Genomic DNA, 14,833 nt, shown 5'->3' with positions numbered 1-14,833 from the left:
GTTGTAAATCCTCACGTAAGCAGTAAAACGAAGATTTATGGCTTCCTAGGTGAAGAAAAAATTAAAGTGTGTGAGCGGACGGGAGGGTAATGAGATGGCTTATCCTTGACTTTTGCGTTGCGTGACGATGGAGCTCCGGGGTGGGTATTTTTAGTGAGTCGGGAATTCCCTGGCGCAGACGTTTGCGTTGGGTTCCGATAGGAGTGTTTAGATTTTCGAGATTACTAGACATCGAGCCATCCAAATGCAATATTTCGTTGACAGCGCCGATCGGGGCATTACACAACACGTGTTTATGCGATCGTCAAAAAATGTAAACAAAGTCGAAAAAACTGGAGAAAATTCCACGGACCACAAAAAGCGTAAGCGAAATAAACACGAACGTCAGATTTCGATCCGACTTTTTTTCTATGAGGCAATTTTTATATAACCAGTCCGCGAACTCAATTAAAAATCTCCAGGAACGCCTACAGTCAACACCGACAAGATTATTGCAATTATCTTAAACCTCTACCATATTCAAAAATTTCTTCCACATATCGTCCACGCGTTTACGTAACAAGGGTAACGTCCTTGGAAGTGCACTTCCACCGCCATTAAAAACCGCTTCCACGTAAAATAAATAAAATAATTAACTCGCTAAATTGCGTTTTCTCATCGCATGCTATAAATCCGCACCGTATTCAGTGAACGTTGGCCTTTAGCAAACCTCCTCGACCAATAAATCCTGACGTGAGGTCGTTCCGAATGAAGGTATTTATTGAGATCGTATGAATCGATAAGTCGAGCCACCCCCGAGCGACCATAAAGCTGCGTTCACGTTTAAATTTTCAATCCGACGTCACTCCACCATCATGGTAATGAGGGAAACAGACCATCGCTCACGACGGGTGAATATAAAACGGCGAAAAAATCCCGGACGCACGCTCTCGGCTCCTGCCGTTCGGGCGATGATGAATCGTTTTCATTTCGTCTGCTTCCTGCTACGTGTTGCTGAAGAAACCCATTTGTGCATTGTTTGTTATTTGGTGGTTTTGTTTGCGCGATTGACGCAGATTGGCTTATTTTGGGAGATTTCCGTCTTCCGGGAGCGCGCCTTGGGGCTTCGATGGTCAGTACTTGGACTTGGAACAACAAGTTTTTCGAACCCTATCATTAAAAATGTTCCTATTCTGTTTTAATTTTTTGTGAATATTTGAAAGTTTGGCGAAAAAATTCAAAGCGGATTCGCACACCACCAGTATAGGCGTATATTATTCTATAACATTTAAATCATTTTAAAAGTGAATTATCTGAAATGGCGTCATCAAATTATTGGTGGGGAAAATTAACCAAAATTTAGTTAGCGTTTTACCCTCTACATCATATTCGTAATACACATGTAACATTTGGCAACAATCAGTCCAGTAGTTATTTTTATCCTATTATCTATAAAGTGAAAACCAGTGGTGTAAATAATATTCCCGCAATTTTTTACATATATTTTTCAATTCTTCAAATTTTCTTTTTTTTTCTGTTTTCTCAGTTTTCCGATTTGTAATTTCTCAATTTTTAAATTTCCCAATTTTTCGAGTTTGTATTTTTTTGTATTTTCAATTTTAATTTTTTCAGTTTTTCGTTTCAATTTTTCCATTTGAGATTTTTCAATCTTTCATTTTTTATCTTCACTTTTTAGATTTTGTAATTTTTCGGGTTGCAATTTCACGACTTTTCAATTTTTAAAGTTTCAGTTTTTCGATTTTTCCGTTTTACATTTCTTCAATTTTTTTTTGGCTTTTTTTTTCAATGTTCTGACTTCATTAGTTTTATTCTTTTCAATTTGAAATTTTCAAATTTTTGGACTTTTCAATTTTTCGATTTGCAAATTTTGGATTTTGATATTTTAGATTTTTAATTTTCTCGATTTTTCTAATTTTCTTTTTAAATGTGTAAAAAAATGTAATTTTTAAAAATTTTCACCTTTTCAATTTTACGGCTATGGGATTTTAAAACTTTTTCATTTATTCGATTCTTCAATATTTCAATTTTCAATTATTCAATTTCTCGATATTTAATTCATTTTTTTTTTGATTACCCAATCGATTTTTCAAAAATTTCAGTTTCCCAAATTTTCAAATTCTCCAATTTTTACTTTCTTCATGTCTCAATTTCTGAAAGACGTAAAAATTTGTAAAATTGAAAAATTGAATAATCAAAAATTAAAACATTGAAAACTGAAAAATCGAGTAATTCAAAAATAGAAAAATCGGAATATTGAGAAAAAAATTCAAAAATCCGAAAATCAAACGTGGAAACTTGGAAATTGAGAATTTGAAAAAGTTTCGAACTTTTAGATTTTCAGTTTTTCCTATTTTATTTTTATTGAGTTCTTCAAGTTTACGATTTTTTAATTTTTAATTTTTTGATTAATCGATTTTTCAGAAATGTCAGTTTCTTAACTTTTCAAATTCTCAAATTCTTAGTTTCGTAATTTTTGAAATTGAGTAATTAAAAGCTGAAACTATGAAAAACTCAAAAATCGGGTCATCCAAAAATAGAAAAATTTAGATATTGAGAAAAAAATTCAAAAATAAGAAAATCAAACGTGGAAACTTGGAAATTAAGAATTGAAAAAGTTTCGAAACTTTAGATTTCCAGTTTTTCCTATTTTATTTTTTCGATTTTTCAGTTCATCCACTTTCAAGTTTTTAATCTTTTAATTTTACTGTGTTTAATTATCCAATTTTTCAATTTTTAATTCTTCGCTTTTTCAGTTTTGATTTCACGTCTTTCAAGATTTTTAATTTTTTAGAATTTCAAACTTTTCCGACATTTGAGGTTTCAATTTTTCGATTTCTAGATTTTCTGATTTGGATCTCTCAGTTTTTAGAAGTTTGATAATTTTTCAGACAAGTTTTCGGTTTTTTTTATTTTTATTTCGTGATTAAACGATTTTTCAAAAATTTCAGTTTTTCAAGTTTTCAAATTCTCAAGTTCTTGGTTTCCTAATCGAAAAATTGAATAATCAAAAGCTGAAACATTGAAAAACTGAAAAATCCAGTAATTCAAAAATAGAAAAACTGAGCTATTGAGAAAGGAAATTAAAAAATGCGAAAATGCAATGTACAAACATGGAAATTAAAAATTTGAATAAGTTTCGAAATTTCAGATTTTCAGTTTTCCCGATTTTCAATTTTTCCATCTTTTAATTTTTAGAATTTCCAAATTTTCAACATTTTAGGTCTCAATTTTTCAATTTCTAGATTTTCCGATTTTTCAGTTTGGATCTTTCAGTTTTTCGAAGTTTCATAATTTTTCGAGTTTTCGATTTTTAAATGTTTCATTTTTTTTATTAATCCGTTTTTCAAAAATTTCAGTTTCTCAAGTTTTCAAATTCTCAAGTTCGTAGTTTCTTAATGTCTCCAATTCAAAAAAATAGAAAAATTGAGATATTGAGGAAAAAAATTCAAAAATCCGAAAATAAAACGTGGAAAATTAGAAATTAAACATCCGAAAAAGTTTCGAAATTTTAAATTTTCAGTTTTTCTTATTTTATGTTTTTCGATTTTTCAGTTCATCCACTTTCAAATTTTTAATCTTTCAATTTTAGTGTGTTTAATTATCCAATTTTTCAATTTTTAATTTTTCGCTTTTTCAGTTTTGAGTTCACGTCTTTCCCGATTTTTAATTTTTTAGAATTTCAAACGTTTTGACATTTTTTTTTTTCGATTTCTAGATTTTCTGATTTTTCAATTAGTCGATTTTCAGTTTGGATTTTTCAGTTTTTAGAAGTTTCATAATTTTTCAGTCAAGTTTTCGTTTTTTTTTTTAATTTTTGTTTCGTGATTAATCGATTTTTCAAAAATTTCAGTTTTTCAAGTTTTCAAATTCTCAAGTTCTTAGTTTCTTAATCGAAAAATTGAATAATCAAAAGCTGAAACATTGAAAAATTGAAAAATCCAGTAATTCAAAAATAGAAAAATTGAGCTATTGAGAAAGAAAATTCAAAAATCCAAAAATCCAACCTGGAAACTTGGAAATTAAAAATTTGAGCAAGTTTCGAAATTTCAGATTTTCAGTTTTCCCGATTTTAATTTTTCCATCTTTTAATTTTTAGAATTTCCAAATTTTCGACATTTTAGGTCTCGATTTTTCAATTTCTAGATTTTCCGATTTTTCAGTTTGAATCTTTCAGTTTTTCGAAGTTTCATAATTTTTCGAGTTTTCGATTTTTAAATGTTTCATTTTTTTAATTAATCCGTTTTTCAAAAATTTCAGTTTCTCAAGTTTTCAAATTCTCAAGTTCGTAGTTTCTTAATGTCGCCAATTCAAAAAAATAGAAAAATTGAGATATTGAGGAAAACAATTCAAAAATCCGAAAATCAAACGTGGAAAATTAGAAATTAAACATCTGAAAAAGTTTCGAAATTTTAAATTTTCAGTTTTTCTTATTTTATTTTTTTCGATTTTTCAGTTCATCCACTTTCAAGTTTTTAATCTTTCAATTTTAGTGTGTTTATTAATTATCCAATTTTTCAATTTTTAACTCTTCGCTTTTTCAGTTTTGAGTTCGTCTTTCCCGATTTTTAGTTTTTCCACCTTTTAATTTTTGGAATTTCCAACTTTGAAGTTTTTAATTCTTCGATTTCTCAATATTTAATTTTTCAGTTTCTCAAGTTTTCAAATTCTCAAGTTCGTAGTTCTTAATGTCTCAATTTTTGACATGACGTAAAAATTTGAAAAATCGAAAAATTTAATAATCAAAAGCTGAAACATTGAAACACTGAAAAATCGAGTAATTCAAAATGAGAAAAATTGAGAAAATAAAAAAAAACTCAGAAATCAAAAATTTGAAAAAGTTTCAGTTTTTCCTATTATTATTTTTCGACTTCAGTTATTCCACTTTCAAGTTTTTAATTCCTCATTTTTTTGATTTTTGAATTTTTTACATTTTCAGTTCCTCAAGTTCTCAAATTCTCAATTTGTCAGTTGCTTAATTTTTCAGTTTTTGGATCAAAATTTTGAAAATCACCGTCCTATCGTTTTCAGATTATTCTCCCTGAGATTCGATCAACTAAAAAATCAAAAAAATTAGAGAATAGAAAAATTAGAAAACTGTAAAGTTGATCCATCAAAAATCGAAAAATTGAAAAATGAATAGGTGAAAAATTTTAAATCAAAAAATTAAAAGAATGAGGAACAGAAAAGCCGAAAAAGTGAGAATTTGAAAAACTAAAAAACTGATAAATCTAAATCGGAAATTCAGTAATAATTGAAAAATCAAAAATTAACAATAAAAAAATTAACAAATTGAAAAATTAAAAATCAAAAGGCGAAAAATTATAATATCAAAAAATTGCGAACCTGAAAAATGGAAAAATTGATGAATTAAAGAAAATAGAAAATTGATAAATCAAAGAAAATGAAAAAAGGAAAAATTGTGGAACGAAAAAATTTGTCAAAGTAAATGTATAGAAACTTGCCAGGAAAAATTTTCAGATGACGTCGTCAATTTTTAGAAGGGGGTTAAAGCAATAAATTTTGATTAACGATTTACCACGATTACGATAACCTTAAAACAATCGATCCGTAGTTTTAAAGGTCACGTGTCAATATAAATCCACAGACAGACGGCAACGGGAGACCGCTTTTTTCGCGCTTTACGGGATCACGAAACGTCTACAAAACACGAAAGTGTCAGTCGCCCGACGCACTCGATTACTACACTCCTCGTCGCGCTCCCTCGGGACCCCAACTCAAATTCCTCGTCGACAAAAACTGGCCGCGCCGTAAATCATCGCCACCATCTCGACTTCCTCTCGAGCTTCTCCTCCACGTCCTATTAAAATATAATAACAGACGTTACCAGTTGGATCACGTGCTCGACCGTTTCAGATCTATTTCTACTCGGAATGCCAATGAGGAAGATCCGTCCTGCAGCGAGGATTTATGCAGCCGTCGCGTTTTTTTTAATTTACTTTCCAGAAATAAAGAGAACCGGCTTACCGTGACTTACTCAGGCAAAAGTGGAGCAAACCGCTGGACTAACTGTAAGGCCGTCTGGCCGCCTCTGTCGCACCGCGGTCGGACCGACGTCCGTCGGGCGGTCCGCGCCGAGATGACCTGCAACTGGGGCGAGAACAACTCGCTTCGGGGTTTTCATTTTCTTGAATGAACGAACAGGCGTTCGAAAAAACGCGACGGCTTATTATGTTCCGCTCACCGAGGAAAAAATTTAATAAAGAGATGTATTGTGCGCTGGGACGGTTTTTTTATTTGGAAATAATTAGCTCGTTGTGGGAGAGTTTGCAGTTTCACTTTATTGGAACGGTGTGCTTTGAATTGCATCTGGTTGGGTAGCTAATTAACCCAGTTGAAAATTCGCGGTGATTTATGGCTTGGTGACTATTTTTGGAAAGTGAAAAGTAAGGTGAATAACATCGGCCTCGGCTTCGACGATCTTGGGTGATGATTTACACTTTTCTGTGTGTGTGTGTGTGTTTATATTTCATTGACTGTCTATTGACGACCGGAGGATGGAGGCCGACTCACACTCACACACACACACACACACAAATGGGAGTTATGTTGGGCTTTGATGATGTAATTTATGAGTTGTGATAGTGTTTATGTAGAGACAACAATAAACCGTTCCACACTTCAAGAAGCAAGAAGTAATTAATTTCCAGATTCGAGATATCTCAGGCTGTTGACGTAATCTTTCGATAAAATATTTATTTGAAAGCGACGCTACTTCATGCGAAACTAACCGCCGAATCGCGTTTTCGCTTCATTTTTACTTCCCGAGCGTAAGCAAAGGAAGTATTGTAATCGAGTCCGTCGGCCGACTCTCTGCTTTTACGTTTTCTCGATCTTTCATGACCCCTAGAAGACGAAGAAATAGGTCTCCCATTTCCGTCTGTCTGTCCGTCTGCCGTCCCGGATTTTTATTAGACAGATAATCTCCGAAAGTACTCGACCGATTGTTGTGAAATTTTGTACTTATATTAAGAATATCATGTAGATGGTAAAACGCTAACCAAAATTTGTCTAATCATCCCCACCACTAATGCGATGACGTCACTTCAAAATTGTACATAGTAAATGGGTTTTCAATTGTATAAAATAACATAGTCCTACACATGTAGTTTACAACTCTGAATCGACTTTTCACCCGAAACGTCCAGATTTTTGGAAAAAAAAGTCAAAATTATAAAACATTTTGAAATTTAATTTTTAATCTGCTAACCAGAATGCTTTGAAATGTTGCAGATGTTTTAAGGCTATAAAGAGCATCATAAATCTTTAGTCAAAACATATTTGCTTATCCCCTCCAAAAACTTGATGACGTCAGCTCAAAAGTTTGTGGAATAAATCATATCTAAAATGTACAAAATATGATGAGTCTGTACTTGTGATCTATCACTCCATTCATATTTTTTGGATTTGCATATACAGAGTGACTCAAAAAAATTAATGAATGCGTAAATATATTTTATTGATTTAATCAGGAACTACAAAACCGAATGCTCTGACATCTTGCAGATGTTTTAAGGTTATAAAGAGCATAATAAATGTTTAGTCAAAATATATTTGCTTATCCCCTCCAAAAACTTGATGAGGTCAGCTCGAAAATTTGCCGAATAAATCATATCTAAAATGTACAAAATATGATGAGTCTGTACTTGTGATCTATCACTCCATTCATATTTTTTGGATTTGCATATACAGGGTGATTCAAGAAAATAAATGAAAGCGTAAATTTATTTTACTGATTTACTCAGGAACTACAAAACCGAATGCTTCGAAATCTTGAAGATATTTTAAAATTATCATAAGCATGGTAAATTTTTGATCAAAACGTATTTGGTCGTCCCCCCTAAAAAATTTATGACGTCACCACAAAATTTTGCTGAATAAATCCTATCTAAAATGTACAAAATATGGTGAGTCTCTTCTTGTGATTTATCATTCCATTCAAATTTTTTCGATTTGCATATACAGGGTGACTCAAAAAAATTAATGAATGCGTAAATTTATTTTATTGATTTAATCAGGAACTACAAAACCGAATGCTTTGAAATCTTGCAGATGTTTTAAGGTTATAAAGAGCATAATAAATTTTTAGTCAAAATATATTTGGTTATCTTCTACAAAAAACTGATGACGTCAGCTCAAAAGTTTGCCGAATAAATCGTATCTAAAATGTACAAAATATGATGAGTCTGTACTTGTGATTTATCATTCCATTCATATTTTTGGATTTGCATATGCAGGGTGACTCAAAAAAATTAATGAAGGCGTGAATTTATTTTATCGATTTAATCAGGAATTACAAAACCGAATGCTTTGAAATCTTGGGAATATTTTAAAGTTATTATAAGCATGGTAAACTTTTGTTCAAAATGTATTTGTTCATCCCACCTAAAAAAATTGATGACGTCACTCTTAAATTTTGCTGAATAAATCCTATCTAAAATGCAAAAAATATGATGAGTTTGTACTTGTGATTTATCATTCCATTCATATTTTTTAGATTTTCTTAAGAGGTGGTTCAAAAAAATTAATGAAGTCAATTTATTTTATTGATTAAATTAAAGGCAACACTTATTATTAGTATTACACCCCAACCAACCCAATTTGGTAGACACAAAATTTGTTAAAGGAAAAACTCGGTTGAAACATAAGGGTAGCACGCTTATTTACATCGACTTTAACATTACAGAGCTGCATTTGTTTTATGCGCTCACTTGGTTCCGCGAATGTGAAATAGACATGTTTATAATCAACCAATTGTGAATTTCACCGTCAAGAATTAAAATAAAACCCAATGTTTTATATAATAAGCGGAAGTCGAAGCAATAAAACCGATGGTCGTTTTGTTTACAGTTTCTCTGTTTGACTCTCACGTATGCTGTTACGCTTGTCATCTTAAATTAAGAATGTTTATACATAAACGATTTTCAGTTGCCGTATACATGAGTAAATTGTTTCCTTATTTTCTTGATTATAAAAAATCAATATTCAAAACGACCCAATTCATTTTCCCGAAAATTTGGGAGTACAATAATTTTATTCTTAGTATTACACTACATCTATCCCAACTGATATACGTGTCCCTGCAAAAATGTTGATGACGTCATCGCATTTTTTTTTAAATTCCCACTACAAAAATGTAATGAGAAAAAAAACACAATAGGCATGCAGTCGTCAAGTTTCCGACAGCGAGGGAAGTACTGTCTAAACTCTTTAGACCAATTTTTTTAAGTCGATTCCAAATCAATAGCGCCAAGGCGATATCCCTAAATTATTCGACTCGTAAAATGAGGCAAACGTTTATTGGATTATTTCGGTGGCAGATTTGTCTTGAAAAACGAGCCATAAAAGCGGGTCCTTCGATGAAAAACAAGCCGCTCTCTTGTTTTGGCGACGAACAATCGACGCTCTTTCCACGATCCAGAAACATCCCCAGTTTTTCTAATTCCGCGACACGGGTCCCGATTTGCGTCACCTTCCGCCTAAAATATTCATCGCTATTGACTGACATTCAATATTTTAGACCGGTATTGACCAGATCCCACCGCTGACACCACTTTCAAACGAAAATCTGCGAATCGCGATCCTCCCTCTGGAAAACCTCTCGCTACTGGCTATTGTTGGTTAATTTCCGCTCGAATTTCCCATGCCGAAACGGGTTCCAGCGGCCGTTAAAATTTTGAAGACATGTCACCGTCGAAGGTCACCGCTGACGGTACCGTGAATCACCGACTTTTTGCCTCCCAAATACGACGCATCGACTCCTTTGTCTTCACCCATCCAGTAATTATTTAGGTGCGTTCAAACGATAACCCGAAAGCGGCATTTGTGTATACGGGAGTGGGTCTAATTAAAGTGAGCATGTTCCTCGCCACCAACTTGTATGCAAATGGCTGGGATTACAATGTAAGCCGCTGCGAAGATATTTCAAGACATTTGTTATCTTTTCGGCTTCTAAAGGCGGCGTAAATTGACTCGGGACGTTACTTTCGATAATTCCCCAAAGTATCTGAATTGTAAATCTTACGAGTTTAAATCCCGCATTGTTCGAAACGGGACACCACCTCTCATGAATCATCATCGTGTTTACTCTTACCCACTATCTCGTATCTATTTGGTTAATCGCGATCGATAAAAAGCGAAGACAAGTTGAAGACCGGACGGTCTCCGGATCCGACAAATATTGAAACAATCTTATCAAAGGATAGTTCGGGCGCTTTCATCTTCAACGGACGTCACATTTTCTTCCGGGTCGTTGGACATTTTTTAATAAAAAAAGGGTCGACTACCCGTCAGAATCAAACTTACGACATCCTGATTACCTCGATTGAGGTCCACATATCTACCTGCAAAGTCGCCCCTTTGTGCAGCGTGTCGCTCCTGCCGCCCCCCGTGGGCAGATCCTTCCACCTCAGCACACCCATCACAGCCTGTCTGACCCACCCCCTCGGTAAAGTGTTCCTGTCCGTCTCCGTCAACGTACGCATTTAGTCGTCGAGAGTCACTTTCGCCACCGAAAAGCCACCCCCGGGCTCTACGTCATCGCGCCACTCGATTTCCGCACCGCCATCCAAATCGTCGCCTTACTAGCACAATAATACGGATACACCACCTCCGACGGTCCGTCGCGAACTAAACATTCGAAACCGTTTGAGGCCACGGCATGCTGCCACCTTTCCAGCGGCGGACAAACCGACCAATCGGGGGCCGGCGCGAGCCGACGAGCTCGGGCGCCGCCGCCGCCGCTCGGCAAAGTTTCAAAACTCGAAGAAGTCGAGGAGCGCTGACATATTTATTTATAATATGGGTCGAAGCACTTCGGACACGTGAAACCCGAGACGACAGGTGCGGCGCGTCGGAAGCGGCGGCACATGCCGCCGACAGATGGTCCGGGGACCGGAGGGCCGCACGGAGCACCTTTCGGTCCGACCTTTTCGCTCCGCTCCGTGAACCGGCCGAATCTCGTTATTTATTGCTTTATTGTTCGAAAACAAACCAACGGAAATCAGATCGGGCCACAGGAAAGCCCTGTTATCGAACAGGTAACGTCTTATCGACCCTTCTTACTCTTACCTTGGCAACAACAATCGCCACGGAAACCCTACAGCGCGAACAGAATGGGCCCGCAAGGCGAGCCCTGCGGCACCTTCCATTGCGCAACCCTCCGAAAATAGAGTAGCCGTCGAACGTTTCGCAAAAACGCGGACATCTTCGGAACGAATTCACGGAATGGTGCCTATTAATGCCAGAACCTATTATTTCGCTTAATTGTAGCCTCTAGGTTCGGGTGTTCGGGGCGTGCCCACCTTTCGCTCTCGACTCGTCGGGAGGACGGACCGTGAAGGTTTCACGTAATGCCCGAGAATGTTTATTTTTCGGTTTGATGGTAAGGCGATGGGCGTTTTGTGTGATTGCCGGAGTGTATGGTTCCCATGCGTGCATCGCCTACCCCGGCTTGCCCGCACACCGGAAAGCCGAAACGGATGTGACGGTCGCGCTCAGATGGGCACGACCAGCGAGACAATGGTACCGACTGCGTACCGGTGAAAAACGACGAGGCTTCGAGAATGGCGCGGACGTACCGTGTCTGCGAGGAACGGTTTCGAGCAAAAGAAGTCGGAACGAAATTAAAATACACGGAACGGGTGGGCAAAGTGGTACTTCGAGGTACGAAAATGGCCTGAAATCGAGAAACTGTTGGTAATTTAGTAGCGGTAACTCAATTTTTGCGGAATAATCTAGACAACATCAGTAAGTAGTGTATAGTACTCAAAGCTAGTACCTAGACATGAACTCGACGCCTTTGGTTTTATGACGCCTACCTATGGCATTGTATCTTCACGACAAATCCTAGTACGTTCTATAGAAACAATTTTAGATCCTTTAATTTTACGTAGTACTCACTCTGGTGTTTCTCAGGACTCCGTCTTGGGTCCATTACTATTACTTTCTTAAATTTTTGAAAAAAAAATAAATAAAATTGCGACAATTTTGCGATTTGTCTTTGAAACTGCAAAACCGGATGCTTGGAAATCCGTTTAATTTATCCGTGTATCCTCTCCCAAAAATGAATGACGTCATCTCAAAATTTTGTAATGAAAAAACTCACATTTTAAAAAATTGTTTAAAAGATATGTTAAAAGGCCTTGGTTATGTAACATCTCTGAATTAAAAAAAAATCATTACATTTTTATAAAATTATTGAAGATTTCTCGTACATCTCAGAGTAAATAAAATAATAAGGCAACGAAATTAAAAAATACAGGTAGATGGGGTTAGTTTTACTTTCTGTGCTTAGATTCCACTAGATATCAATATAAAATCCATTTTTCGCCTAGTAAAATTAGTAATCAAAAAGAAAACCGGGTGGGTGGGCGGGGCCTCTTTGTAGTTTTTTTAATTAATTTGACCATTTGCCAGAATAAAATTAAATTTTCATCTCACAGTAAATAAAATAAACCAATGAAATTCAGAAGTGGACGTGGGTGGGGTTAGTTTTACCATTTTTATCTAGATTCTTCTGTTTTTCTCTATGAAATTCACTTTTCATCCAATAAAATTAGTGATCAAAAAGAACGCGGGGTGGGTGGGCGGGGCCACTTTGAACTTTTTTTTTAATTACTTTGACTATTTGCCAAAATAAAATTCAATTTTCATCTCACAGTAAATAAAATAAGCCAATTAAATTCACAAGTGGAGGTGGGTGGGGTTAGTTCAATATAAAATCAATTTTTCCACCAATAAAATGAATGATCAAAAAAAAACCGGGTGGGCGGGCGGGGCCATTGATTTTTTTTAATTAATTTGACCACTTGCCAAAATAAAATTCAATTTTCACCTCACAGTAAATAAAATAAGCGAATGAAATTCAAAAACTAGATTCATGTGTTTTTGAATGCAAAATTAATTTTTCCACCAATAAAAAAACTGATCAAAAAGAAAACGGGGACACTTTTGTTAATTAAAAATGAAAAATGACAACATAAAAAAGTAAAAAAAGGTGTTAAAAAATAAGAGAAAAAAAAGAAGCAAAAAGTGACAATAAAAAACACGAAACATGACACAAAAACGCGGAAAAAATGCAAAAAAGAATGAAAAGGAGAAAAAAAGTGCGAAAAAGGTGTTAAAAGAAGAGAAAAAAGGAATAAAAAGGCAACAAAAAATGCAACAACAGAAGACGGTAAAAAAGACGATCAAAAAGAGGCTAAAAACACGTCAAAAAGGGGCAAAAATGAAAAAAAAAAACGAAAAAAGACGAGAAAGAAGAGCGAAAAAAGACTACAAAGACGGACAAAACGATCACAAAAAAAAAGAATAAAAAAACTGCGAAAAAAGCGCGACCGAACAATGAGGACACGAAAAGAGAGAAAAAAAGAACTAAAAAAAAACACGAAAAGACAACAAAAAAAGACGAAAGGGCGATAAAAAAGATAGGAAAACGCATCCAAGAAGGGCGAAAAAAAAATGGAAGGAAAAAAAGGCCGACAAAAAAAGAGTAAAAACGGAGACAAACAGTGATAAAAAATGCACAAAAAAGGATGAAAAAAAAACATTGAGAATTTTGGTGTTTTGAGGATTTGCAGATTTTGTTGTTTTGAGGATTTCGGGATTTTGGTGTTTTGAGAATTTAAGGATTTTGGTGCTTTGAGGATTTGAGGATTATGGTGTTTTAAAAATTTGGAGATTTTCGTGTTTTGAGGATTTGGGGTTTTTCGTGTTTTGAAGATTTGGGGATTTTGGTGTTTTGGGGATTTGAGGAGTATGGTGTTTTAAAATTTTAAGATTTGCGTGTTTTGAGGATTTGGGGATTTTGGTGCTTTGGGCATATGGCGATTTTGGTGTTTTAAAGATTTGAAGATTTTGGTGCTTTGAGGATTTGAGGATTATGGTGTTTTAAAATTTTAAAAGTTGCGTGTTTTGAGGATTTGGGGATTTTGGTGCTTTGGGCATATGGCGATTTTGGTGTTTTAAGGATTTGAAGATTTTGGTGTTTTGAGGATTTGGTGATTTTGGTCTTTTGAAGATGTGAGGATTTTGGTGTTTTGGCGATTTGGGGGTTTGGTGTTTTGAGAATTTGAGGACTTTGGTGCTTTGGGAATTTTGGTGTTTCGAGAATTTGAGGATTTTCATATTATGAGGATTTAGGGATTTCGGTGTTTTGAGAATATGAGCTTTTTTGCGATTTGGGGATTTGGGTGTTTTGAAAATTTGGAAATTTTCGTGTTTTGGTGATTTTGGTGTTTTGAAGATTAGGTACAAAATTTTGGTGTTTTGAGGATTTGGGGATTTTGGTGCTTTGGGCATATGGCGATTTTAGTGTTTTAAGGATTTAAAGATTTTGGTGTTTTGAGGATTTGGTGATTTTGGTCTTTTGAAGATTTGAGGATTTTGGTGTTTTGGCGATTTGGGGGTTTGGTGTTTTGAGAATTTGAGGACTTTGGTGCTTTGGGAATTTTGGTGTTTCGAGAATTTGAGGATTTTCATATTATGAGGATTTAGGGATTTCGGTGTTTTGAGAATATGAGCTTTTTTGCGATTTGGGGATTTGGGTGTTTTGAAAATTTGGAAATTTTCGTGTTTTGGCGATTTTGGTGTTTTGAAGATTAGGTACAAAATTTTGGTGTTTTGAGGATTTGGGAATTTTGGTGCTTTAAAGATTCGAGAAGTTTTGTGTTTTGAGAATATGGGGGTTTTGATGTTTTGAGAATTTGGGGATTTTCGTGTTTTGAGGATTCGGAGTTTTTGGTGTTTTGCGGATTTTGGTGTTTTTAGAATGTGGGGATTTTCGTGTTTTGTGATTTGAAATTTTAGTGTTTTG

General features: G+C 34.9%; 1 protein-coding gene across 8 annotated transcripts in view; it reads right to left on the bottom strand.

Annotated features, from left to right (window-relative positions):
* Rapgap1 (Rap GTPase activating protein 1) overlaps nucleotides 1-14,833 on the bottom strand; it is a 305,306-nt gene that overhangs the window by 63,620 nt on the left and 226,853 nt on the right. The window contains exon 1 of one of the 8 annotated variants that reach the window (XM_064061042.1): nucleotides 10,362-10,661. The exons of the other annotated variants lie outside the window; for them this stretch is intronic. Within the exon in view, the coding sequence (XP_063917112.1) occupies nucleotides 10,362-10,502 (141 nt within the window). The 5' untranslated portion in view covers nucleotides 10,503-10,661. Of the gene's footprint in view, nucleotides 1-10,361; nucleotides 10,662-14,833 lie in introns of those variants that run through there. 8 annotated transcript variants of the gene reach the window in all.

This window comes from Zophobas morio, unplaced genomic scaffold (genome assembly GCF_036711695.1).
Source record: "Zophobas morio isolate AGI-343-1 ecotype UQ-CSIRO unplaced genomic scaffold, CSIRO_AGI_Zmor_V1 ptg000021l, whole genome shotgun sequence".
Lineage (NCBI taxonomy): Eukaryota > Metazoa > Arthropoda > Insecta > Coleoptera > Tenebrionidae > Zophobas > Zophobas morio.
Note: the sequence above shows the minus strand (reverse complement) of the source record. Positions and strands in the feature narration are given on the sequence as shown.